Source organism: Suillus discolor (genome assembly GCF_016758755.1).
Source record: "Suillus discolor strain FC423 chromosome Unknown F5147scaffold_8, whole genome shotgun sequence".
NCBI lineage: Eukaryota > Fungi > Basidiomycota > Agaricomycetes > Boletales > Suillaceae > Suillus > Suillus discolor.
The window spans coordinates 825627-848595 of record NW_024541255.1 but is presented as its reverse complement, the minus strand read 5'-3'; the positions used below and the strand labels follow the sequence as shown (position 1 = coordinate 848595).

Here is a 22969-nt window from a genome sequence, read left to right as displayed (position 1 = left end):
AGGGGCTGTTGCACAATGATCTCTGGGTCCAATATGTGTGTGTGAGCATGATGCGAAGTGGCGGGGTCCAAAAGCGATCCAATCCATGTCCAAACCAAGTCCTGCTAGGTGCGCTAAATATTAGGTGCTAAAGGTTTGAACAGCATGAGTAAAACTATATGCGAAAATATGAAGAGAAAACAGTAAACTTTGCGGATGTCCTATCCGACTTGTCTTCTTCGTGCGGCTGTCAACATCTACACCTTCCTATGAGCAAGGCGTGGGAAGCACGCGCGTGCGCATGAGCGTGGGAAGACTGCGTGCATATCTGCGCGTTTTAAGGTAAAAAGAGCATGGTGCCGCGTCATGCATGCGAAGAGAAAATAATATCCTATTGAGCTAGGGGGGCACGATCTAAGGTTGTTTTGTTGTTTTTCTTCTATATTCTTCTAGGCGATCCCTATATGCATATATATATCAGTGTATTATTAGTCCTTTGGACGGCGGTATAATGAGAGAAAAATAAAAATGAAAGAGCACTGGACAAAACCCAGGGTAAAACGAACGGTATCCTATGAAACAGCGTTGTTATGTGTCTTTTCTTTGATGTGCAGCTGAAGCGCTTGAAGCGCGTGGTGTGTGTGGCATAGGCGAGGGTCATAAGGCGCAAGGCTGGCGCGCTTGGGGTGCTTGGTTCCTCTTCATCAAGCCTTTTTGATTGCGACTCTGAGGCGGGCTAGTAACTGGCAGAATGAATTCCTGCACAACGCGCTGCAGGTTGAAGGCGCGCCAATGGGAGGTGCTGCAAGGGGTGTAGAGGTGCTCTACAAGCTGATAGGATGCGCGCGATGTGCGCGCCTTGGGGCGATTTTGCATGAATTTGATTACATTGGCCGAACACGCAAGGAACGGCCATTTCTCTGCAAATGTGTTAGCGAGAGACATATATAGTTTGGAATTAGGCGCAAATGTTGTGCAAATGGGCTGTAAGGGTGGTTTATCAAGGCGCAATAGGTGCATAGGTGGAAGAGAATAGTGCACATCAGGGTGTGCTGGAACGAAATTGACATGGTAAGCAAAAACATGAAGAATGCGAATAAATGTGGAAAGTGCGAAGTTAAAGATGATGATGGGGGAGTTAGGCGCATATGTATGTGTCCGGCGCACGCCTAAGTCGTGCCTGGATGGCTGATTGGAATATATTTCGTGTTGAATGACAGAAATGTGATTTAAAAGGGGAGAAACAATAGAAGTGCGATAGTGTGAAGACTCTGCTAAAATTATGAATGCGCGAGGCGCAGGAATTACTGCGCAATGCGTGCGATCATGGCGCGTGAACAAGGGTTGGTGCAAAGATGAAATTAAAGTGTTTGGAATTCTCATATAGCTCCTTAAGAGCTTTAAACATGAAAGGGACAAAAAACGCGAAATGAGATGAGGGAAACTATACAATGCCTCTAGGTGCACGCATTGCGCGTCCTCAGGCGCAATATGGTGCGCCTGAGTCACCCCAGGGTTGCCTGAGACATGCTCTGCTTGGTGGTTGTGCAGCGTGATGCACGGATGTTTTTCTGGCAAGCGATAGTCACTGGAAGCAAAAAGCGCGATGTGCGCGTGATCGTTAGTGACAGATGGAATTACCAGAGACAAACTCTGGTTGATGTGAGGTGTGACTTGAGCCTCTGATGCGGTAGAAGGCTCCTCTATAGGTGCGCTAAGGCGCAGTAGATGTTTAGGGTCATCCCTGACCTCTGATGATGCGAATGGCGATAGCGGTGATGGTGATGGGGCGATTGGCAAGATTTCTTCCTTAAGCGGTGCAATAGCGATAGGCGAGTGTGTTTCAAGTGATGGCGTAATAACTTCCACAATGGGCGCGTTATTGTGCAATAGATGTTTAGAGTCATCCCTGACTATAGGCGATGCAATTGATGCTGATGTGGGCAGCAAATAAGAATTGTCAGCGTGCAAAACAGGTGAAGAAAGAGATGATGATGGGGGCAAAGAGGCGCCTGCAGTGCGCTTCTGGTTGCGCTTCGCGGGCGCGTGCTCGAGTTCGTGATCTAAAGCGATGCAGTCTGGTATAGCTTTGTATGCTGGCGCAGTTGATGGTTCAGGTGAGCGTGAGTCGCGCGAAGGCGTGGGAAAATCGTGCGCGCGAGGCGCAAGAATAGGAACTGGTGGCCTTTTGTCAAGTACAACATCTGAGGATGCGTGATAGAAGAGTCTGGCTGTCACACTAGCGCTAGTGGATGTATCCTGTGTTGCGCGGCTCGTGTAGTATTGATCTTTGCGCTTAGTTACCATGGCTTGCACCGGTGCTTGCGCTGGCGCGGTCGCTGTGACTAAGTTCGCAAATGGCACTACTACAGGCACGTTAACTGGCGCGCTTGGCGCGGGAAAAGCGCACGCAGGTAATAGGAACTGTGCAGCTGCAAAGACGTCCATGAACGGATATGGGTTGTGTGGATAGTGGTCGGGGAACTTGATCATAAGGCGCAAGCGAATTTGCGGCTGAGCATCTCTAGGGATTCCTTCCATGAATAAGCGGTCGCGTTCGGCCTTTCCAATATGGTCTTCATCCATAAGTGGCTGCATAACCTTCCTGAATGCGTGCAAGTAATTGCTTAGTTCGGTGCAAGAGGGCATAGGTTTGTTAGCGTATTCTCGCGTGATGGCGCGTAAGTCCTCAAGTGTGTAGCGTCTCTTGCCATCCCATCCAGGATACATTACCTTAACTTCTGCCATGAATGCATCGTAGTTGCTTACTTGTGCTTCGGGCATGCCTCCCCATAGTTCTCGATCATCGCGTTCAAGGTAGCGAATAATACCTTTGATGCGATCGAGTCCTTGGAGTCCTGCTTCATCAGCGAGCTGCTCATATGTGTCAATGAACTCGGCGAGGTTGTCTGTAGTGCCATCAAACTTGGGCGCGTTCGTTGTGCCACGGATGGGCATTCTATAAGGCATTGAAGCATGAGAAAGGCGCGCGCGCGAGGCGCGAGAATGCGCGACTAAAAATGGTTAGCTTGTGAAAATGCAAAGAGATTGACCTATATGTGCTAAATGGTGCTAAGTGTGAAGATGCACAGAACTAGATCTTGCTGACTGTTCCCCTCGCGGTGGGCTCCAGTTGAAGGTACAACAATTCAGATGGTGAGTCTGAACAATGTTGGGTCTTGCAGAACCTAGCTGCTATTTGACCCTAAAGGGTTTCTGGACCAGGCTCAAGGCTCAGAGGAGAGGAAATGTCATGAAAACTTGCTGAGTACTCAGACTCATACTGGTAACTGGTGAAAAGGTAACTTGATTATGTAAGCTACAAAAGTGCAAACATAACACTAAGGTAAAAACAGTCTCTGCAAGCCCAGCCAGAAATGAATCCCTACACCGCCAAATTCCGCTGGTAATAACATATGGTGTTCGATTACCTTGCAAACATTAGACCAGGACATGTTGTTGTCGGTCTCGCCTGAGAACAATAGACTCTTCGCCTCTGCCCAGTCCTCTTCACGATATTGTGAACCCAGGTGCGCCACAAGTTTTGCTTGCATTTGACCAAAGGCCATATCAGTATCGAGAAATTCTTTCAGAATGCGCCATGCTGCCACATCTTTCAGAGGCTCTGAGGATGCTATTGCCTGATGATTGCCAGAAGCCTGATCATCGTCGCAAGCCTCGTCAGGGACTACAAAGGCTTCATCATCTGTATGGCAAAATGAGACATAGGTGTAGACGTAGACACGATCCAACGACTCACCTGCTTCAGAATAGTCTATTTCTGATTCTGACCCCTTGTCGACTTCTGCCTCGGTAGAAATGAATGTCTTCACCTTCTTCAAGATGGCATCGGTTTGGTTGACGCGTTTGACGCGCTTTGAAGACGCTCCTGGAGCGATCTTGGAGGCTGCTGGCCGTTTAGACATCTGGCAAGTGATTGAGATATAGCATAGTGATTATTCATTTGCTGATGCTGGAGAGGAAAGCAGAAAGAAAAGTCATCTGCATGAAGGGGCCTATTTGTAGTGAATCCCATTTTGGTGTGGACGTTCCCACAGTCCGTCGATGAGGAGCGAGTGGACAATTACGTACCCAGTACTTGGGCTCCAACAATGTCCCATCCACCAGGTCCATGACTCCACAACGTGATAGATGAAAACAGATAGAAAGCTACATTTACGCTTGACCTAGTCAAATAGGACGGAGGGATAAAGCATTGACATTCTGACTGTAACTTTAATAAAATAAAACCCTTATTTCGAAAGCTAAGTACTGAGTGGTGTTTGAGTGGCTTACATTCGATCACCTTGCATAGTACTTCGTTCTGATCAATGTAATAACAACCGTCAGCTACATGTGTAATGAGAGGTACAACTGGGAATGAGAGAAAGACAGTCACTAAACTATATTTGAAAGGTAGAATCACACCGGAGTCAGAAGCAGGGTGTAAGTACATCTGCGAGCAGATCAAGCATGTCAAATGTTTGATTCCCTGCGGTGCAAACACACGGTGTAGGGATTCATTTCTGGCTAGGCTTGTAGAGACTGTTTTTACCTTACCTTATGTTGGCACTTTGTAGCTTACATAATAAAGTTACCTTTTCACCAGTTCTACTATGAGTCTGAGTATTCAGCAAGTTTCTATCATATTTCCTCTTCTCTGAGCCTTGAGCCTGGTCCAGAAACCCTTTAGGGTCGAATAGCAGCTAGGTTCTGCAAGACCCAACATTGTTCAGACTCACCATCTGAATTGTTGTACCTTCAACGGTTTTCATCGACGAATGTCGTTCGCAGAATAATACACATCCTATCACATAATGAGCAAACATTTGTGGTTCAAAAATGCAACTATGAACCAAGAACAGAATTTCAAAGTCCTTGCGAACCCCAAGAAGTGCCTTAGCACTGCTTGAATTAACTTTGTACCAGTTGCCATCATACCAATTACGAGGCAGCCGTGCGATTGCAATAGAGTTTTGTGAGGTACGTTTGGCCTCCATGAGGTGGGGAAGCGATGCATTCCCAACTGGAACTGACATGTTTTCCTCGTATGTGGCAGGGGCATAGGACTCGACAGCGTGAAGAAGACCAGTGATCTCTGGGCTTATCCACGGGAGAGCCACTCGCCTCACTTTCTTTGGATTCACACCCAGAGGGGTTTCTGTCTCATCCCCGCTCATGCCGTCCACATCTAGCCAATTAATGATGCGCCTGATTGTATCCCAGGTTTGAGGATTGCGATGGTGATTTTGCTCAACAATTTTCCGATGCCTTTCGAGGGTCTGAAAAGACATGAATAACACAATAGTGGATAGTGTGGCCCAATTACCCCATGCCTGTGAGTACTAAGTCTATCCAGACGTCGCCTTCAACTGCTACGAGAAGCAAATTCACAGGTAGCATTCTCTCTCTCTTGAGGGTTTGCAAATCCTTCGATCTTGCTGTGGTTGCGATGAGCTTGGTGAGTTCGACGAAGCTTGTCGATGCAGAGTTCGCGCAAGTCGTCGAGGTTCATCATATCTTCGTCAAAAATTACTGAGGCATAACTACCTGTCTTGATATTCGCCTGAAAGTCAACCACCAACAAGTTGATCGCCTCTATATTCCAGGGAGACCTCCTCAAAGAGTCGTTCCAGTCGATGGCAATGTTGTCCAAACGCGGCGGGCTTTCATTGTCACGATTAAAAGCTTGAACCATTTGTGATGAGGGGGATTGCGGCAGGGTACTGTTCTTGGAATTCAGCAGGCGCTTATCCCGTAAATATTTGTGAAAGAAGTCCTGAAATTAATGTTAATCAGACACTATTCACATGAAGTTCCCTAGACGCACATGTAAATGGTTCATGGTGCCCCACTTCCCGGGGTGCTTCCTGCGAGGGGAAGGCGTTAGATCGTCCTCATAATCAGGCTCAGTATCTTCTTCCACTGCTCCACGGTGTTTCCGAGCTTGAGGCTTGTGAGAGCAGGTGGAGGTGATGCCCCTAATTTCATCTGCTATGCGTTCAATCATAGCTGGCATCATGGCGTCAACTGCGTTCCTGAGAGCTGGTGTGACTACCTTGTCGGACAGCTCAACAAACTGCTGATGTAACAGCTGATTCAGATGGTGTTCTGAGGCGGGAGGCAATAATAGAGGTCTCCTTCATGGGGATGTATCGGCAGGAAGATGGTGAGCTGGTGGTGGATGGCTTGGAGGGTTGACAAGTGGCAACGGAGGAGCAGTTGACACGTCTTGGTCCATGACAGTACTATGGGCTGGTGATGGTTGGGCAGTTGACATATCTTGATCCATCACAGTGCTATCATTGGTTGGGAATGGAGGTTCGTCGTCCATGAAATCTTTGTTGTGTTGTGTGACTATGGGGTTGGGTGCGATAGAGGTAACTGTGGTTGCAGGCAGGGTATCAGGATGTGTAGTGGTGACTGGCGACACGGCTATTGGACTCGACGGAGGATTAAACGGAGTGGTGGCACGCGAGGGTGACCCAGCGGGACAATACAAAGAGTCAGTGAATGTCAAATCAGAGGATTGGTTGGAATGGAGTGGGCGGCGCTGGGTGTGGCTAGAATGTTGCCCTTCACACAAAGAGCTGGGAGTGAAAGGAACATAGGGCCTGTATGGCATATAGGCCAATGAAGCACCATCAGATAACCTGTGCTCCAAATTAGCGCGATGTTCTGGCACAGTCGGGCCTTGTGAAATAGGACCCCCATGAGTGATAAAACTAGAAAGAGTTGCAACCCAAGTCAGTATTAACGAAAGTTTCCAGCTCGGGGACATACTTGCGGGCAGTCCATCCAATTACAATGAGCGCTGACGCAAGGTTTTGAGGATTGGGGTTGATTTCTGGATTGTCGGGCAGGATAAAATTGCCGCTACCTTGAGCCATGGTAGATGATCTCAAATGGTCTATTGGCAGGTGAGTATGAACTACAAATATATGGTATGAAGTAAGATATACTCGCAACTGGCAACCAAATACTCAATAGTAATAATTGTATGCACCTCGTCTGCCTGACAACGTAAATGAAGCCGACGTTAACAATAAGGTGTAGTAAAGAACGGACAAGAAAAACGTACTGTTAGAAACTTGTCAAGTTCTAATTGTTCTAGGAGCGACAACGTCGCAAGAGGTGCATGCACATTCCGGAGGTGCGATAGCCTAGAGTGTGACGCACAAGAGTATAAAACTCCATTATGACTGACAAGTGAATCAACTCTACGCAAAGATTTCGCGAGACTACATTCCGACTACAAATTATAATGTCTATTGCTACGCAACAAGTGTAACAAATCCATACAATAGACCGCAATGAGTCAAATTAATGATTTCTGTGTTATTTTTATGGGTTATCTTCGATAAGACTAATGAAATTTGTCAACATGGATTGAGAGGAAAGAGAGTGGATAAGGTTTCCCTGCTTAAGTAGTGAATCAGACTCAGTTAAAACTCCGACAAAAGGGGTTTCGATGCTTTAAGTAGGTGGCTGAGCAGATGGTGAGTGGCTGCCAGATGTGTCCGTCGGAGTTTTGACTGAGTCTCATTCACTACTTAATGAGCAAAACCTTGTTCTATTATAGTTCTTCTGTCCATTGATCAAGTTCCCTGAAGTATATCATTCCCTTAAATTTACGAGTCATTGTACGAGTCCGCAATGAACACACCTCTTATATATGATCAGGCTTCTTTATTTGTATCACCAGCAGGTTCTGTCCAATACATTTACACTTCCCCCATCACCTGCCAACAAACGGACTGGAACTTCTGAAAGGAGAAGTATAGAACACGAAATGACCCCATTGAGTGTGGAATTCAGCTATGTTCAAATGCTCGTACTTAAGATTATGTTTGTGGCCTTCATTTTTCAAGGTGCCTGTGGTGTTCTGGTCCTCAAGTACACGAATCATAACCGCCAGCAGTTCGTTTTCTGTAACTTTGTATTTGTTCTGCCCCTTGTACTATAATCACGCCTCGTTCTATTTAAATACAGCACACTGCGCTTTTAGACGTACACTAGTGATCTCATAGACAACGGTTAGAAAAGAATGAGACCAAAAGAGACAGATTGATCACATGGAAGTTGCCAGCGGAGTTGCAGACAGAGTGAAGGGAAATGTAGATGTATCCTACCGAAAAAGACCCTCCTCCTCCACTAACATGGGAGTCAGGGATGCTTATATGGCCTTCATTTTCCGGGTCAAATATCTAATGCTCATCAACCTTGCATAACAGTAGAGTCTATTCATATCAGAAGTGTGGTAGGCAGTGGTAGGCATATGTAGCCTTGTGACAATGGCAGAAAAACGTGATGGCAAAGTAACGATTTGTAGGGAAGAAATTGTCCTTGTGTTGTGGAGTACAGAAAAGGACAACTGCAAAGGCTGCAGCCTTGCCATCATTAGGCTCTACAAAAGCAAGCTGTGAATATTACAATCTCGTCACTGGGACAATCTGCAGCCTTTCACAACCAGGAACTGAGTTGAACGGCAATGCTGAAGTTCAATGAACTTCTTCCGGTGGAAGAGGCTCATCAGCACCCTCATGAGACATCCATGCATTGAGGACTTCCTCAATCTCTTCATGAGTAACGCCTCCGCGCTTCTGATCTGCATCTGCATCAAGAAATTTGTGGTGCCAAAGTAAGTTGTTGTATGGTTCATCAATTCCGTGTCGCGTCGCGGAATGAGCACTAGCCCTGACTTGTATGGAGCAGCCGAAGCACCCATGTCCTCAATGGCCTGACCCCACCGTTCCATCTTGGGGTCTGTTTGCTTGCCCATCAGCCCATCGAACGTGGTAACGCAGTCGACAAAGATGTAGAACAGAGATTCAAGGTCATCACTGGCAGTGTGTTCGATCACCACACTTTCCCCACCATTGGCTCTTTCAATTGCAGCTGCTGCATAGAGAAGGCGGATAGACATGTATGGCACAGTACCCTACGGATAACGACATCAGCAAATCTAATCATGTTAACTTCAATCGTGACTCACAGTACCCCGTGAACGAAAACTAGTGTTGACTTCCATGATGATCTGAGCGTGGTCAAAGTCGATGAAGTAGCCGTGTCCATCGAAGATAACAAAGTTGTTGGGGCTAAGGTCTCCGTGTAGGACATTCCTTTGTACCATCGCCTTGTGCGCTGAAAATAAACGGTCAATATTAAGCTTCAAATTCTATACACTCAAAGACAGCAACCTACTGACTACGAAGTCACAAAAAGAAATTATCAGCTCTCGTTTAGATGAGTACGTCGATAGCGGCTCTCCGCATGGTGTCAAAAGCAAGCGCCGGTGGTATTTACAGCAAAATCCCGGGCTGAATGTCCCATGAAGTTGTTGGATGCGCGCTGTGGAGTCAGGCTCTCCCTCGTACTCGACATCCCAAGTGGCCACGAGAGTAACCACGTTAGGAATGCCCCGGACTATCTCAAGGACCTTTTCCTCGTGGGTTGGTTCTCTTTGCCTCCTCCACCCAACAATCCTTCAGTGCATAGTCTCGTCCATGCTGATCCCGAACACAATAACAAACAGTTCCGCGGGAGAAAAGACCCTGGCTTCTCCATAAGATGGATATAATAAATAATTTTTCCTTGTCCTTGCCCTCTATCCAGCCTATCGCCTTGCCCTCCAAGTCACATTCCGTTTCCTCGCATGACTCATCGCACATATGCATGGTGGGATCCATGCCATACGCTTTGCTGTTCGCTAGCGACATGGTGTTAAGCATATCGACAAGACGTGCCAGGTTTTTGATGACTGAGATAGGGCGTGTGATGATGAGGCCCGAGCGGTCCATATAATGAGGGCGGAGATTGTTTGATGCAAGGCTGAAAAGGACGACGAAGCGACACCAAGGTTGTTCTCGCATCATGAGATAACCCTTGGTGGTTGTCCCCTTGAACAATGGTATGTCGCGGTGTGCACTAAGATCAGATTCGGTGATCTCGATGCAAGTAAGGATGTGCGCCCAGCCTTTTGATTGAACATTGCTATTAAGCATGACTATGTCGGATTTTTGGACGTTGGTCGCGTCCGGAATAGGAGTATTGCAGAACTCTGGAGACCAATGTCGATGTGGGCATTTGGGTATTTGGAGCTCGAAAGGGAATACAGATGAGCAAAAAGGGTGCGTATCCCTGTATTTCATGCGCATGGCTGTGTAGATAGAATTGAAGACATGCACCCATTTTTGCTCTTCGGTCTGCTTCAAGGATAACCTGCTGATCGGGTTTTGGGGGTTGTATTCTCGACAGCCCGAGGTCTGGTCGCTGGTGTCAGAGGCCACTGATGCAGAGGATCCTTCACGATCTATCTTCAACTCTTCCAGATCAGAACGTGCATCCAGTGCCTGCTTCTGCTTCGGTGTCTGCTTCTTCGCATCTTTATTGAGTTGCCACTTGCTATCGGTGAATATGGGCACCCTGCTGTGGTAGGTAATATTCTCGATGTCCACAATGTGAAGAGTCAATATGGTGATCAGGTGATCCATGAGAGAAGGGGTGATGGCGGGGAGATCTGTTTCTTCCCACATGACATTACCTTCAAGATCATTGTCCAGGAGCTTGTCCATGCGCGGTTGGAGATGCCGTGTGGGGAAGGCGTTCGATGAGCTGACCATTGGTAAGATGCCGGTAGTTGAGCTCGTCATTGTTTTGACGGATTCTGATTAGATTAGTATGAGCATCACCCAGATAAAATATCATGTACTTTTGCATTGGCGCTAACTTCAAGTGTTCGCGTTTTTGCAATATAGAAAGCAAAGTAAAATGCGAATATTGGAGTTGTCACTGACTGTGACGTTCAAGAAGTCACTGGCACTCCAAATACAGGAACAAATACGATGAGCCCGCACAAGAAAGTCCATGCTCCTACATCCTGAAATTCATCGAATATAATGAACAGACAAGTCTAACGAAGTCTGTACAAATAATACAACGTAGATATTGCGATCGGCCAAGTCAAATACTTACCACTGAAGGTTAGGACGACAACTGTTGAGGGAGATATCAAAAAGCGAGTGTTCAGTTCAAGTCACATACGAATCATACATCTTGGTGAAGTCTACAGTATTACAATGAGGGAAATTCTTCCCGGTCGGCAGGCGAAGAATCAAATCATCACTGTCAGTGAATAGGTAGTTTAGTTTAACAGCATGAAAGTTAAATAACACCGAGCCAGCATATGGGGTTCCAATTTTTTCAGCGTCAAATTAAACGGCAAAGCCAGATATTTTCACTCACCATTTTGATTGATGACGACCATGAGTTTTCTTGATGATTTGAAAGCACAATAAGAGATTACATTTACGAACAGTTACTACACTACTTAGTTTAATGAAAGAGGAAAGAAAACCAGACGATAAGGGTTGGAGGCTTAAGTAGTGAATGTGAGAATTCAAACTCCGCTGGAGATACCCGAAAGCTGACTGATGGCTACGACCAAGGGGCCAAAAATCAACCCCTAAGTGTCATCAATATGGTCAGTGACTGCAAGTGGATCCTCCAACTCTAGCTGTATCTACAGGCAGCGCGCACTGCTACAAGCACCTCATGATATTTCAGCATGATGTTTTAAGTGTGACAATTGGATTTCAATGAATGTACCAGTACCAGTACCATACATATGCCGGTCAGTGGAATAAAATACATTCAAACAGCTTTAGAGGGCTCGGGTAAGACGGACTATACTGTCTTTAATTGACAGGTAAAATTTTGACAATGTTCCTGAATGGAGAGCATGCATGACAACATTTATGAGAACACAAATCACAGCAAATTGAACGAGCTGCATGGTTGGTGAAGTTCCTGCAGAGGGTGAGGGAGGTGTCACATTGTCCTCCTGCCAAGCCTGAAGTAAATAATTAAATTGCGCCAAAATCGATATGCAACTGCCGTACCAATTTACCCTCCTCTCACACCTTCACGTTACTATGCCCATTGAAGCAACTGCCAGTAACAACGGTGCACCCAGTGCACCCTTCATGCGACTAATTCCATTAAGCATGGTACGTGTATTAAGTTCAAATGGCTTACTGTGATGGGGATAATGTGATCACCTCGATTGCCGTGTTCCAGCTGCCCTCGATATGCCCCTGAACTATAATCAAATACCCGAGCAAAACCATCATCACCCCCCACGAAAATAAGCCCCGCCTGACGAGCAATGGAGATTTGCAAAGGAACGTTGTGCAAAATTACATGACTGTATGATTGTACGCGCTGGAGTGCAGGAATGGCATATTTGTCTACCCCATCCTTCAGATTACTCACAAGGAGAAAATTGCCCTCGAGGGCGGTATTACCGCTACAGCGTACACGTCAATAACCATGCACACGGAACGAAGACCCAACTTACATTCTGCCTTGAACCTTTTTGTGCCACTTCAAATCCCAAGGCTCGATAGAATAGCAGAATCTGCGGAAGGGTCAGAAAGGGTTGGAGGAACAACACGATAGTAAACTGACATTTCACCGCTTTCAAGAAATGATACTAAGAGAGAAGCACCATTGTCATAGAAGTGTACAGTGCGCGCAATGTACGGCTGCTTATCGGGCTGCGAGATGATGGACATCAGGGTTTCTGACAAAACAATCAACATCATGGATGATGGTCGACTGATGGGCAGGCAACTTACTATCTGGCGTCAAGTGCCAAACACAAGGGAGACCGTCACTGGCACTCGCCAGTCGACGGTGAACAGGATCCCAAGCAAGCGACTCCACTGCACCTGAGTGGCCTATGGTAGTGCTCCGGAATTCAAATAACGCCTGATGCGAACATTGTCAGCAGGACCCAACACACTTAGCACCCCTGTCGCACTTACATCATTGGATCGTTCATATATTTGGATGTTGCCATCCAAAGCCCCAAACGCAAAGGCAGATTCCCCATGGTCGTCGAAATCCATCCAAATAATAGCACTAATATAACCTGCTCCTGGTGCAAAAATTTCTTGAATCATTTCGCCGGACACAAGACTCCATACGACTATTCGACTGTCGTTGCCTATCCCCGCAGTTAACACGAGTCAAGTGAAGAGTATGGTTAATTACCTCCAGTAATGAGTAATGCTCTGTGCATACTCACAGCCAATACATTGACTGCCTGTGTGTGGCGAGTGAGAGTAAATTTGCTAGAAAACTAACTTGATGTCAGTGAACATGACACTTAACTAAAATTGAACTTACAGTCATGATCTTAGGATAGTAGGAGAGTGGTTGCGCGTATTTAACCAGGTACCTAGTTGCCACAGTCAAAATAAACGACAATTGGGCAATTGTCCAATCATTGCCATGGAGACTGAGACTGGAGCATGTACGTCAACATGTTTAATTGGGTTGAATAGATGGCGAAATTACTTGGCTTATGGTTACAACAAATGCAATAAGACTGGCACAACAGTCCTTGATGGAGTCAACTATCTTATACCTAAAGAAGTGAAACGCAGGCAGAGGTCCCTGGGAACTGCAATATGTGCCAAGTCATTAGCTCCAGGGACCAATGAGACAAGTGGGTTTACAGACCTTCCAGCACACCATTCTGACGTAGAAAAGGATACCCTGTCACAATGCTGGGAAATATTTCTGACTGATTAAATTTGAACCCAAGAAACATATCCCCTGTACAATAGTATCCTGCAGACTTTGTTACTCCTAACGACTACTACTGTTTTTCAAAAATATACGGAGCATATCACCAACAACCCAGTTGTCCTCATAATGATCAAGGATATGATACCGTTTTTTTGCCTGATAAAGATGAGTGACAAAAGACTACCGACAAGACGAGTACCTACTTCCGCATACACAATGGTCAAACTGGCCTTTGCTTGTGAACTCCAGGACTTGTTGATTTTAAGATGTTCCCGGGTGAGATGGACTATGAACGTCTGCAGTAGAATAATGGTCAAGAGAGTCATATGATGTGGGTGTAAGGACACGCACTCGAGTTTCTTCATAGTCTGAGGAAGGCCAGCCGAGTGCCTCATGTAGATTATATCCTCCCCTCTTGATACGGGAAACATCTCCTCAGGGTTTCAGAATTTTCGCCAGCAGAAAAGCAGGGATGGATGACTGAACTGCCGATGGAGTGTTTTGTGAGACTTCAGGCGCCGCTGAGACTGTGCAGTCCGTATCGCGAGAAAACGTCATGTGCTGTGTCAAAGGAAGAGGAGTGTAGATGCACTCAGGGGGAAAGTCGCAGTGAATTGTGAGTGGCTTGAAGTGATGATGATACCGAAAGTGAGCAGCTTTGGGCATAATATTTTAGATGGACTCGTTGAGTGAGTGATTGAGACCTTACTTTACTGCCACATCATATATTTAGAGCAGGTGCATGTGCCAGACAACCTGCTTGTACTTACGCTTTTGGTTTGGTTTCAAAAGATGTCATAACGACAGAACAGAACACGACATTACAATTATGAACATAAGACCTCTAATCAACAACACAACAACTTTCAAGATTAACTAATGTTAGGGAGATGAAGGTATAACAATGCGGTAGTAAGGTGGAGACAATGGAAAAGAGAAAACCATGTGATAAGGTTTGGAGGCTTAAGTAGTGAATGCCACAATTTGACTCCGCTGGACGTTCCCAAAGCAGCTGAGTGGCCCACTGTCGGATATTTCCATCGGAGTTTCGACTGAATTTGATTCACTACTTAGTGAGCATTACCAGCTTGTTTTGATCTTGTTTTTTTTGCTTGAGTTGTGTAGATTAGACTTGTACACTTCATGCAATTGTTGTTATTGTTGTCTGAGTTGTAGTACTTGCACTTGGGTTGACGCATTAATGTAATCCTCAGGCTGTAATATAGGCTGTAACATGGTCTTCGTATTAGACTTGTACACTTCATGCAATTGTTGTTATTGTTGTCTGAGTTGTAGTACTTGCGCTTGGGTCGACACATTAATGTAATCCTCAGGCTGTAATATAGGCTGTAACATGGTCTTTGTAGGCTAGGCTCAGGGTTTCTATTGTGGAGCCTGAATCAGGTTCAGGCGCAGGTTAACCTACTCGGGTTAGAAGTTTAGACTTGATAAGTTGGACTTCTTCAAGCAAGTCCAGTGACTTCATTCCTCTGCACTTGGCGCACTGATAACTCGTCCAGGATAACTTATTGTTCAATTCTCAGATATAGAACTTGGATTGGTTTTTCGAGCTAAGGTATTATTGTTTGACCATTTGACTTGATATTTTCTTAACCATGCCTTCACGACATATTGCATCCATTTGCTCAAGTTGTTCTCGTGCAGTTCATTCCGGTCGGTGTGTGCGTATCTTATTGTTCGGCCGTGAATGGACAACTGTCTGCGCGATAAATACGTCGTATAATTTGTGTTGTGCCCCATCATCCTTCATACCTGCAGCCATGGATACCTCACAGACTTTTACATGTTCTCTTTCACCTGTGCGCGTTATTTCACATGCAAAATCCCGATCATTGTTGTTGGACCCAGTGATTTCAAAACGGAAGGCTGCGGATGATATTCTTGATACCTCTGTGCTACCTTTCGAAAAACGGTGCAAATTTCCTGCAAGGCGTTTGAAACGCAAAGCAGGTAACACAGCCTTACATGTCTCCCTCCCTCCCAGTTTCAGGATATGTGTTCTCTCCCGCTCATATGCAATTGCTGACATTAATGTGAGTTCAACCTTTTACCGGTCTTCCGCACATTCCTCATCTTTGTCTATAGGCTCACTCAACAAGTGAAGAGAACCGACGCAGCACCAACCGCGTCCTTTCACATGTAAGTCAGCTTCAAAGCTCCATTTCTTTATTTATACCTATCTTTTGCAGGGGACGTCCTCTCCTATAGCGTCCTTGAGCGGACGAGCTATCATTCCCCTGATAATTTCATATTGGCCTTTTCCAAACGAACTTGTCTTGATGATCTTTGTATATCTGCCTGCGAGAGACCTGCGGTTAATGACACAAGTGTCCTGCCTCTCAAGGGACCTTGCCATGCCCCTATATTTTCATTCCGTAGGCTTATCCGTCGAGCAAAAATGGTTGCAGATCAACGCCCAAACATGCCTAGCCCTTCCGTTGTACTCTCAAATGGCTTCTTTCTGCACCCCTCGGTTCCTGTGTTGCGACCTCATCGGTACTAGTGCCCGTGACCTGACAGCACTCCAAATCTTCTTGGAGTCCTTGATGGGCATTCAGAGTAGACCTATCTCATTGGTCATATGCTTCGACGCACCCCCCAGAGTGGATCTAGCTTCTTTATTTCAGGTCATCAAGAACTTAGGTTGCTCCAGCTTTACCTATTCAAGCAGTGATTCGGAGCAGCTGCGTACGATTGTACCTACTCCTGTTCCTGGATCAGACCCAGGCGTGGTATGTAGTCTTCGGCAATTATCATTGGACTCGCCCATGTTTTTCTCCCCATGCGTCGCCTTGCTCACCCTCGCAACCTTGCAATATTATCCATTATCCAGCCTCTCACTCACCCACACTGGATTGAGCAGCATTAAGTGGGCTGCATTACTGCGGAGCGTCCACCTCCCGCTGCTTTGAATGTTGACGGTTGACGTCCATTGCCCTCCTCATGTCCTTGCTAATTTTTTGATCTGCCATCAGAATATTGGGCAAGTGTGGATTCATCTGGGACAGACTTCTGTCCCACTGGAATTGCAGAATCATTCCTCACAGAAGTTACGCAGTCACACCTCGCAGCAGACTTCCAACTCCCATTTACATGAACTTACTGTTCTTGGTGGTCCATCTTGGTATCTCGTTCCCCTACTAGCCGCAATTCATCCAGCCACTTGCATCCAAAATCTCAACCTTCAGTTCGAGGAAGATTCAACCTCCAACCACTTCTCTGCCGTTCTTGATGTTACTCAACATTTCACAAGCATTCATGCACTGCAGTTGAGTTTTTTCGATGCTTCCCATAATGTCAATCACTATGACGTTCCATGCGATGAACACTGCACCGTACCTGCGAAACAGCTGACTGTTTCTGTGCATGGTCCTGATCTGGATGATCTTCTCGTAAGTTCCCCTTAATGTATGGACATCATTGGCACTCACCCTCATGAAGATCCGCTGCCATCCTTGGCTCGACACCTTCCATGAGCTGGAAAGTGTTGGAATTCAGGCCAAACACACGAGTTCATCCGAGATGCTCACAGTGCTATACTCTCATCTGGGCAACCCTTTTCAGTTAAAGATCAACACCGCTGTCTTGTAATTCATACTATCTTGATCCACTATCTACCAGCCGCGATTGCAGTTGACCCTGTAGCACCTGTCATCATATTGCATGCATATTTCTATAGTAACATTTATGTGCATTCCCGCTGATATGTCCCTATGAAATCTTGAATTGCAAATATTCTGATTCTGAGAGCCATGGATCTGCACTGCGACCGTGAAACTGCAACAGTACTTGCTTCCTGCATAGATATCAGGAGTAAAATCAGTGAGTGTCCTCTTTGACCGCTTACTGCCCGGATCCTAATGACCCCACCCACATGACTTCACCAGGATTTCACCGGATCACACTATCATGAGTGGCAGGGCCATCGCCTCTCCAGCGGTTTTGATCAGTTAAACCCCATCCTTCCCCACAAAATCCTTGACAATGATACATACCGGTATGGGGGCTCCTCAGTGCATTCCTGAGCGAGTGGCCCTGGAAGGGGCAAGCGGTCGGGGTAGCAATATCCTCCTGATGAGAGCTTTCGTCAGCTTGAAACTGCTGCTAACACATCTCCCCCAGCTAATCAAGAGTCCGACTATTTACAAGACAGCTGAGCAGAGGGACTAGCTATTAATGTTCTTGTCAAGCATAATTGCCCCATTGATTGTGGCTTGGACCACAGGAACAGGATCAGCTTGATTTTTGCTTCAAGGACGTTGCTGGTGGGTTAATAATAATTTTTTGTGAGCGTGTTGTCGCTCATATTTGCTTTGTCAAGTTCAAGGATCCGTCGAGAACATTACTTCTACACAACCTTGTCTTTCTATATCACTTTATCGTCTGTCTACACCACTTTATCATCTCTACACTACTTTGTCATCTCCCATCTTATATAAAATGGCTGAAGGTGCAATGTATGCGGTCCGTGCATCTTTATCTACTGTATACCTTGCAGTCCAAATTCAATATCGTTAGTTACAGAGAATACCGATGCCAGAGGAGGAATCAGACTGCACTATGGACGTTGAGGCCCACGTCACAGTTCATGAAACTTAATCCTATTCTACTGTTTGTGGTTCAATTATCGTTGGCTTAGGAAACACTGAAGATGATTGAGGAATCAGATTGGTGCATGGACATCGAGGCGGACGTCACGGTTCATACATCTTTATTTACTCTACTTACCACTCAATATTGTTCGCTATAGGGAGAGCTGACGTCGAAGGAGGAGTCAGACTGGTGCATGGATATCGAGGTGGACATCACGGTTTGTACATCTTAATTCACTCTACTTGCCATTCAATATTGTTCACTACAGGGAGAGCTGATGCCGGAGGAACAAGACCACTTTATGAATGTTGATGCGGACGACATGGTTCGTCAATCTTAATTCATTCTACTCGCCATTTACATTGTTTTATTATCTCCAGGAAATCATGCTTATTGAAGAGGCAGTTCAAGACGTCGTCGACCCAGAGGTCTTCGATGAAGCCAATCAGATGCAGGTGGATAAACTGTACTAGAAACTGTGAGTACTTCCAACCTGTATGAACTACTCAAGTATAATGGCATGACAGCTCGGCGATTTTGCGCTCTATTCCATCGAAGATACCTGGCCTGATTCGTTTACTGTATGCTTTACAAATTACCCCGCTCCAATGCGTAGTTTCCGCTCATGCATAACCCCACTCATCCTCATACTACCAATATTCAAACTAAACCAGCCTTGATATAGATTCAGAATTCTCGTTGGCATTGTCAGTTCCTAGGGCACAAAGTAAATGCAGCAGACCATGTTTAATTATCCTTTGATCTTACCCAGGAGATCCTTACTCGAAGCGGCTGAGCGGTTGGTTGGATTCAAATATTTGTGTGTTTACCAATCATCATCATTATAAACAGAACACAGTTCATACAAGAATACACTATATAATACGAAGAAAACGAAACTATCCTACAAATGCTGGCAACTAGTCTTTCTGAGTGGTGAGTGGTGTAGTGGCCACCGGATATTTCTATCGGAGCTTCAACTGAGTCTGGTTCACTACTTAGGCAGCGAAACTGATGTGTATTTTCTTCTATCACAATCCACCCCTCAGATATTTTTGACCCTCCTCGTCGGTTTTGTTGCCCATCAACACCAGTTTCTGCAAGGCAAAGAGTGTAAAGCAGGAGGTATTAGAGTCGGAAAGGGATTGGTTTGACAGACGAATGAAGGAGAATCTACTTGATGAATTGAGTGAACCTCTCAGTGGGGTACTCAGAGGCCCACTCGCACATATACTCGGCATATCTACAAATTGTAAAACAAATTTGTTACATTGCCAGATGATAATAATCTTTTTAATTTGTTTTCGGACTTATCAGTCAGGACAGATTTTAAGTCTGATATGTGATTTGATGTTCCATATGGCCCTGGCAATGTCACGTGAAATATGCAAGGACAATTGTAACCTTGGAGGCATGCCTAATTGGCCTCACTCGGGTCTCGTTCGAACGCAGACGGTGAGGTACTAGCCAGCAAAACAAGGACCCCGTTGCGCGAGCAAGGGGCCCCCAGAGTGAATTCGGGTACAAACAGACGGTAACCTAAAAAAAAATAACGCCATACAAAAGATGATGGGAGGGAATAAAAGGGTGGGTGCGCAAATGAGTCCCTAGTGTAATGAATGGCTCGAGTGAGAAGAGAAAAAGGACTTAGACGAAACAACGCACCTAGTGAGACGAATGGCTCGAGTGAGAAGAGAAAAAGGACTTAGACGAAACAACGCACCTAGTGAGACGAATGGCTCGAGTGAGAAGAGGCGAAGAGCCCCTTTACAATTCGTCCCACTAGGTATAGCAAGCCAAACTCCGCCAAAGGAGGTGGCAGCAAGGGCTGCCGAATTGGCAATAAGGACTGCCGCTACAACAGTAAGGACTGTCGGGGTGACGATGAGGATCGCCGACTTGACAATGAGGACTGTCAAGGTGGCAATGAGGATTGCCGAAAGCTTAATAATTAAGTCAAAAATGCGCAGGGCATCAGCTAAAGGGAGTTATGGTCTGGAACCGAAAGGAAACGAGTTTCAGGGGAAACCCATTGGGCAAATCTGCTATTGAGCACGTTCACCCAATTACCCTGGTATAAACAAGATTAAACTCGATTAATATTTGTAACTAAATTTTGGAAATGAAGTTAATATGCAACGTAGGCAAATTACGAAACAAATTCTCCCTGTTTTTGCCCAACTTGATCTGAATTTGATCAATAGAATTTGATACTTACGTATATTTGTGATTTTATTCAGAGACTGTCCATTATCCGCACGATAGACAAATAGGCTGAAATATGCACGATTTTTCTCAGGATATGCATCACATCTGTTTACAGAACTTTTCCGGCTGTGTCTCAGGTGTGACTCTGCTCGGTTCAAAACAGCAAATACGTCAACAAGCTCGCTACGTGCCATTGCCCTTCCCTTATCAGACTAGCAGATGCGGAACTTTGAATGAATGAATGGATGTACTTTCAATGACACCCGGGGTCCTCGTCACAGGCCCATAAGCAAGTGATTACGGCAAGACCAGCACCGTGACGGTTTGGCAGTATAAAACTTCTGTTTCATACTGCATTTCATTTCCAGCTGTACTATAAACCTTTGGCAGAAAGCGGATTTTCTTCCATTCACCCGCACATTCAGTGAGCATGGATAGCGGAGTAGTGAGAATCAATCATGGATCAGATGTCTTTGTTGTTCGCGCATGCTCTAATGACGATGGGGCGGACTTGTTGGCTATAGCAGGCGAGCATTCAGTGGAAGTTTTCCGTGTGGTGTGTGTGTTCCCAAGCCGTATGAACTAGGCAGTTGATCACATATTTTTCTCGTCAAGAGCCCACCCATTAGTGAAAGGGTGGCGTCTTTTCATGTTGGGAGACGCGTAACAGCTCTAGCGTGGTCGCCTCGATCCGTTTCACCTAGTTCAAGTGATGACTGGGTTATTGAGTAAGGCGGTCCTAGACTCCTCACTGTCCGCAAAGCATGAAATTGACGCTGTCTCAGAATTACTGCTGCTGCCTCAGACTTCAGTCTTCACCTACTCACAAAGTCTTCAACGTCTTCCGAAAACATGTTCGCGTTTGGTGGTGGTCTCAGCGGACACCACGGCAAAGTCAATGATATGTGCTTTTGTGGAGGACGTGATCAAGACAATGCAAGATATGTCGCGACGGTGGCAGGTGCATCACTCGTTCAAATTGCGTAATGAGCATACTCTGAACACTGAAATCTTGCGCACAGATGACAAAATGCTGATGGTTTGGGATCTACATCCGGCACTGGATATTTCTTCTGGAATCCCTTCTCCAGAGAGGTCACTGGGTACCGACGCGTCGCCGTCGCCCCATCCCCGTCCTCAACCAACTTCATATGTGATTTCGTTTCCCCACCCCCTTGTTACTGTAAATTGCCACCAATCCAGCAGCAAAGAATTTCTCGTATCAGACTCCCGAGGTTCCATCTTCTTGACAGACTGGAGGTCTGATCCAGAGCAAAGTGAGCAGGGGAGCTGGAGGCATTCCAGTGTTATTGAGCTCGTTGAACCACACGGGCTGTCCAAGTCATTGATGGGTATTTCATCACAGTGGACGGGATTTGCAGCTTGGCGTCAAGATAACATTGATATGTCGGTGTACAATTGATCCTGAGTTCGACTTACAGCTGACTTTATATGTTATTTAGCGTAGGGGCAACTTACGGCTCCCGCTTTTCCATATGGGACTTGTCCAAGTCCCAGGGTGGAAAACCTTTACAAACAGGTATAAGTTTTCCTGAAGGTGGTCACCAATTCCGGTACGCCTTTTGCTCTATTGTTTTTAACTATCGAGACCCTCACATTGGCCTACAAGATGGTGCCCGACGAGTCCGGATTATTTCGCTGTTGCGTCCCAGTGCGCAACCAAAGGAGCGGTTATTCATATTCACGATATGAATTATGTTCATGCACAGCCTCATGTTATTAACATTGCTCCGCGCCCCCATCGCGTCCGGGATTTCGATTTCATGGCTAGGAGGGGTAATCCAGTGCTTGCGATTGCATACGGTGTAGAAGTCGTTGTTTTCCCCATTGGTGTTGAGTGAGATGTCAATAGAGAACTAACCACGATGAAGTCATTCATAAACCAGTACTACTGCTGTAATGAGGTGCTGCCAGAAAATTCCGTGTATGAAGATAAGTGCAAGATAAGCAACGCTCCCATCAACTGGTTCCAAAACCATTTTGGCCGATAGGTGCTATGTGTACGTATGGATGGTGGGAATAAGAAGTAGATGTGTCTCCGTAGGCAATGTTGCGGAAACCGTCATTGGCGGGTACGGTGTTACCGTTCTCTCCAAAACCAAGCTCGACTAACATACTGCGGTAGTAATGAAAGTCGGTTTCTGAGACATGCCCGAGGTTGTAACCTGAGAATTGACCTGAAGGGCCATACGAGCCAGAACCACGACCTAACGCATCAGTATAGTTTGGTCCTCCACAAGGTGCGTTTTGGCCATTCATATCAGAATTCTGCGTCGGATACGCGGAATATGGCAGTAAGGAAGATGATGATGGACATGCAAATTGCTCAGATGGGCATGGAGCAGTCGGTGTATATGGACCTACGAATGAACAATGAACTGTCAACATATATATTGCATAGCGTGAAGACGATTTACTTTGAATGTTTGGGTCAATGGGGATGTCTTTTTGAGCGTTTTGTCGAGCCCGCTCTATATCATTGCGAACAAGACTCCACAGAAACCGAGCGTGGTAGGCAGCTGATGTTGAGGTGGGCGAAAGGTGAGAAGCT

General features: G+C 45.9%; 9 protein-coding genes across 9 annotated transcripts; 3 read left to right on the top strand and 6 right to left on the bottom strand.

Annotated features, from left to right (window-relative positions):
• Nucleotides 1–3320: 3320 nt before the first annotated feature.
• On the bottom strand, nucleotides 3321–3905 carry F5147DRAFT_769787 (uncharacterized protein; the record flags this gene model as incomplete). The annotated part of the gene is made up of 2 exons (XM_041441078.1): nucleotides 3321–3685; nucleotides 3740–3905. 2 exons carry the CDS (start codon nucleotides 3903–3905, stop codon nucleotides 3321–3323), a joined length of 531 nt encoding a protein of 176 aa, XP_041297044.1.
• Nucleotides 3906–4750: 845 nt separating this feature from the next.
• On the bottom strand, nucleotides 4751–5273 carry F5147DRAFT_769786 (uncharacterized protein; the record flags this gene model as incomplete). The annotated part of the gene is made up of 2 exons (XM_041441077.1): nucleotides 4751–4786; nucleotides 4836–5273. 2 exons carry the CDS (start codon nucleotides 5271–5273, stop codon nucleotides 4751–4753), a joined length of 474 nt encoding a protein of 157 aa, XP_041297043.1.
• A 74-nt stretch (nucleotides 5274–5347) lies between these two features.
• F5147DRAFT_769785 (uncharacterized protein) lies at nucleotides 5348–5998 on the bottom strand (the record flags this gene model as incomplete). Its single annotated transcript, XM_041441076.1, has 2 exons — nucleotides 5348–5758; nucleotides 5810–5998. 2 exons carry the CDS (start codon nucleotides 5996–5998, stop codon nucleotides 5348–5350), a joined length of 600 nt encoding a protein of 199 aa, XP_041297042.1.
• A 123-nt stretch (nucleotides 5999–6121) lies between these two features.
• F5147DRAFT_769784 (uncharacterized protein) lies at nucleotides 6122–6869 on the bottom strand (the record flags this gene model as incomplete). The annotated part of the gene is made up of 2 exons (XM_041441075.1): nucleotides 6122–6704; nucleotides 6763–6869. The coding sequence occupies 2 exons, from the start codon at nucleotides 6867–6869 to the stop codon at nucleotides 6122–6124; spliced, it is 690 nt and encodes a 229-aa protein (XP_041297041.1).
• A 1611-nt stretch (nucleotides 6870–8480) lies between these two features.
• Nucleotides 8481–10631, bottom strand: F5147DRAFT_649696 (uncharacterized protein; the record flags this gene model as incomplete). The annotated part of the gene is made up of 4 exons (XM_041433368.1): nucleotides 8481–8593; nucleotides 8704–8920; nucleotides 8975–9123; nucleotides 9419–10631. 4 exons carry the CDS (start codon nucleotides 10629–10631, stop codon nucleotides 8481–8483), a joined length of 1692 nt encoding a protein of 563 aa, XP_041297040.1.
• A 746-nt stretch (nucleotides 10632–11377) lies between these two features.
• On the bottom strand, nucleotides 11378–13176 carry F5147DRAFT_649695 (WD40 repeat-like protein; the record flags this gene model as incomplete). Its single annotated transcript, XM_041433367.1, has 10 exons — nucleotides 11378–11443; nucleotides 11666–11830; nucleotides 11901–11969; nucleotides 12016–12286; nucleotides 12338–12397; nucleotides 12448–12562; nucleotides 12618–12750; nucleotides 12807–12988; nucleotides 13036–13087; nucleotides 13171–13176. The coding sequence occupies 10 exons, from the start codon at nucleotides 13174–13176 to the stop codon at nucleotides 11378–11380; spliced, it is 1119 nt and encodes a 372-aa protein (XP_041297039.1).
• A 2180-nt stretch (nucleotides 13177–15356) lies between these two features.
• On the top strand, nucleotides 15357–17187 carry F5147DRAFT_649694 (uncharacterized protein; the record flags this gene model as incomplete). Its single annotated transcript, XM_041433366.1, has 5 exons — nucleotides 15357–15629; nucleotides 15682–15735; nucleotides 15786–16328; nucleotides 16572–16988; nucleotides 17038–17187. 5 exons carry the CDS (start codon nucleotides 15357–15359, stop codon nucleotides 17185–17187), a joined length of 1437 nt encoding a protein of 478 aa, XP_041297038.1.
• Nucleotides 17188–18129: 942 nt separating this feature from the next.
• Nucleotides 18130–18662, top strand: F5147DRAFT_649693 (uncharacterized protein; the record flags this gene model as incomplete). The annotated part of the gene is made up of 5 exons (XM_041433365.1): nucleotides 18130–18180; nucleotides 18236–18295; nucleotides 18347–18406; nucleotides 18458–18514; nucleotides 18570–18662. The coding sequence occupies 5 exons, from the start codon at nucleotides 18130–18132 to the stop codon at nucleotides 18660–18662; spliced, it is 321 nt and encodes a 106-aa protein (XP_041297037.1).
• Nucleotides 18663–20713: 2051 nt separating this feature from the next.
• F5147DRAFT_834382 (uncharacterized protein) lies at nucleotides 20714–22276 on the top strand. The gene is made up of 6 exons (XM_041443906.1): nucleotides 20714–20953; nucleotides 21013–21125; nucleotides 21183–21358; nucleotides 21420–21804; nucleotides 21861–21971; nucleotides 22028–22276. The coding sequence occupies exons 1-6, from the start codon at nucleotides 20828–20830 to the stop codon at nucleotides 22257–22259; spliced, it is 1143 nt and encodes a 380-aa protein (XP_041297036.1). The 5' UTR covers nucleotides 20714–20827; the 3' UTR covers nucleotides 22260–22276.
• Nucleotides 22277–22969: the final 693 nt, after the last annotated feature.

What these genes read in the sequence shown, in the direction of transcription:
- F5147DRAFT_834382 (XM_041443906.1), top strand. Translation starts at nt 20,828, where the DNA reads ATGGATAGCGGAGTAGTGAGAATCAATCATGGATCAGATGTCTTTGTT. An exon ending in CAGTGGAAGTTTTCCGTGTG is followed by an intron (nt 20,954 to 21,012) that starts GTGTGTGTGTTC and finishes TTTCTCGTCAAG; the next exon opens with AGCCCACCCATTAGTGAAAG. An exon ending in ATATGTCGCGACGGTGGCAG is followed by an intron (nt 21,359 to 21,419) that starts GTGCATCACTCG and finishes TCTTGCGCACAG; the next exon opens with ATGACAAAATGCTGATGGTT.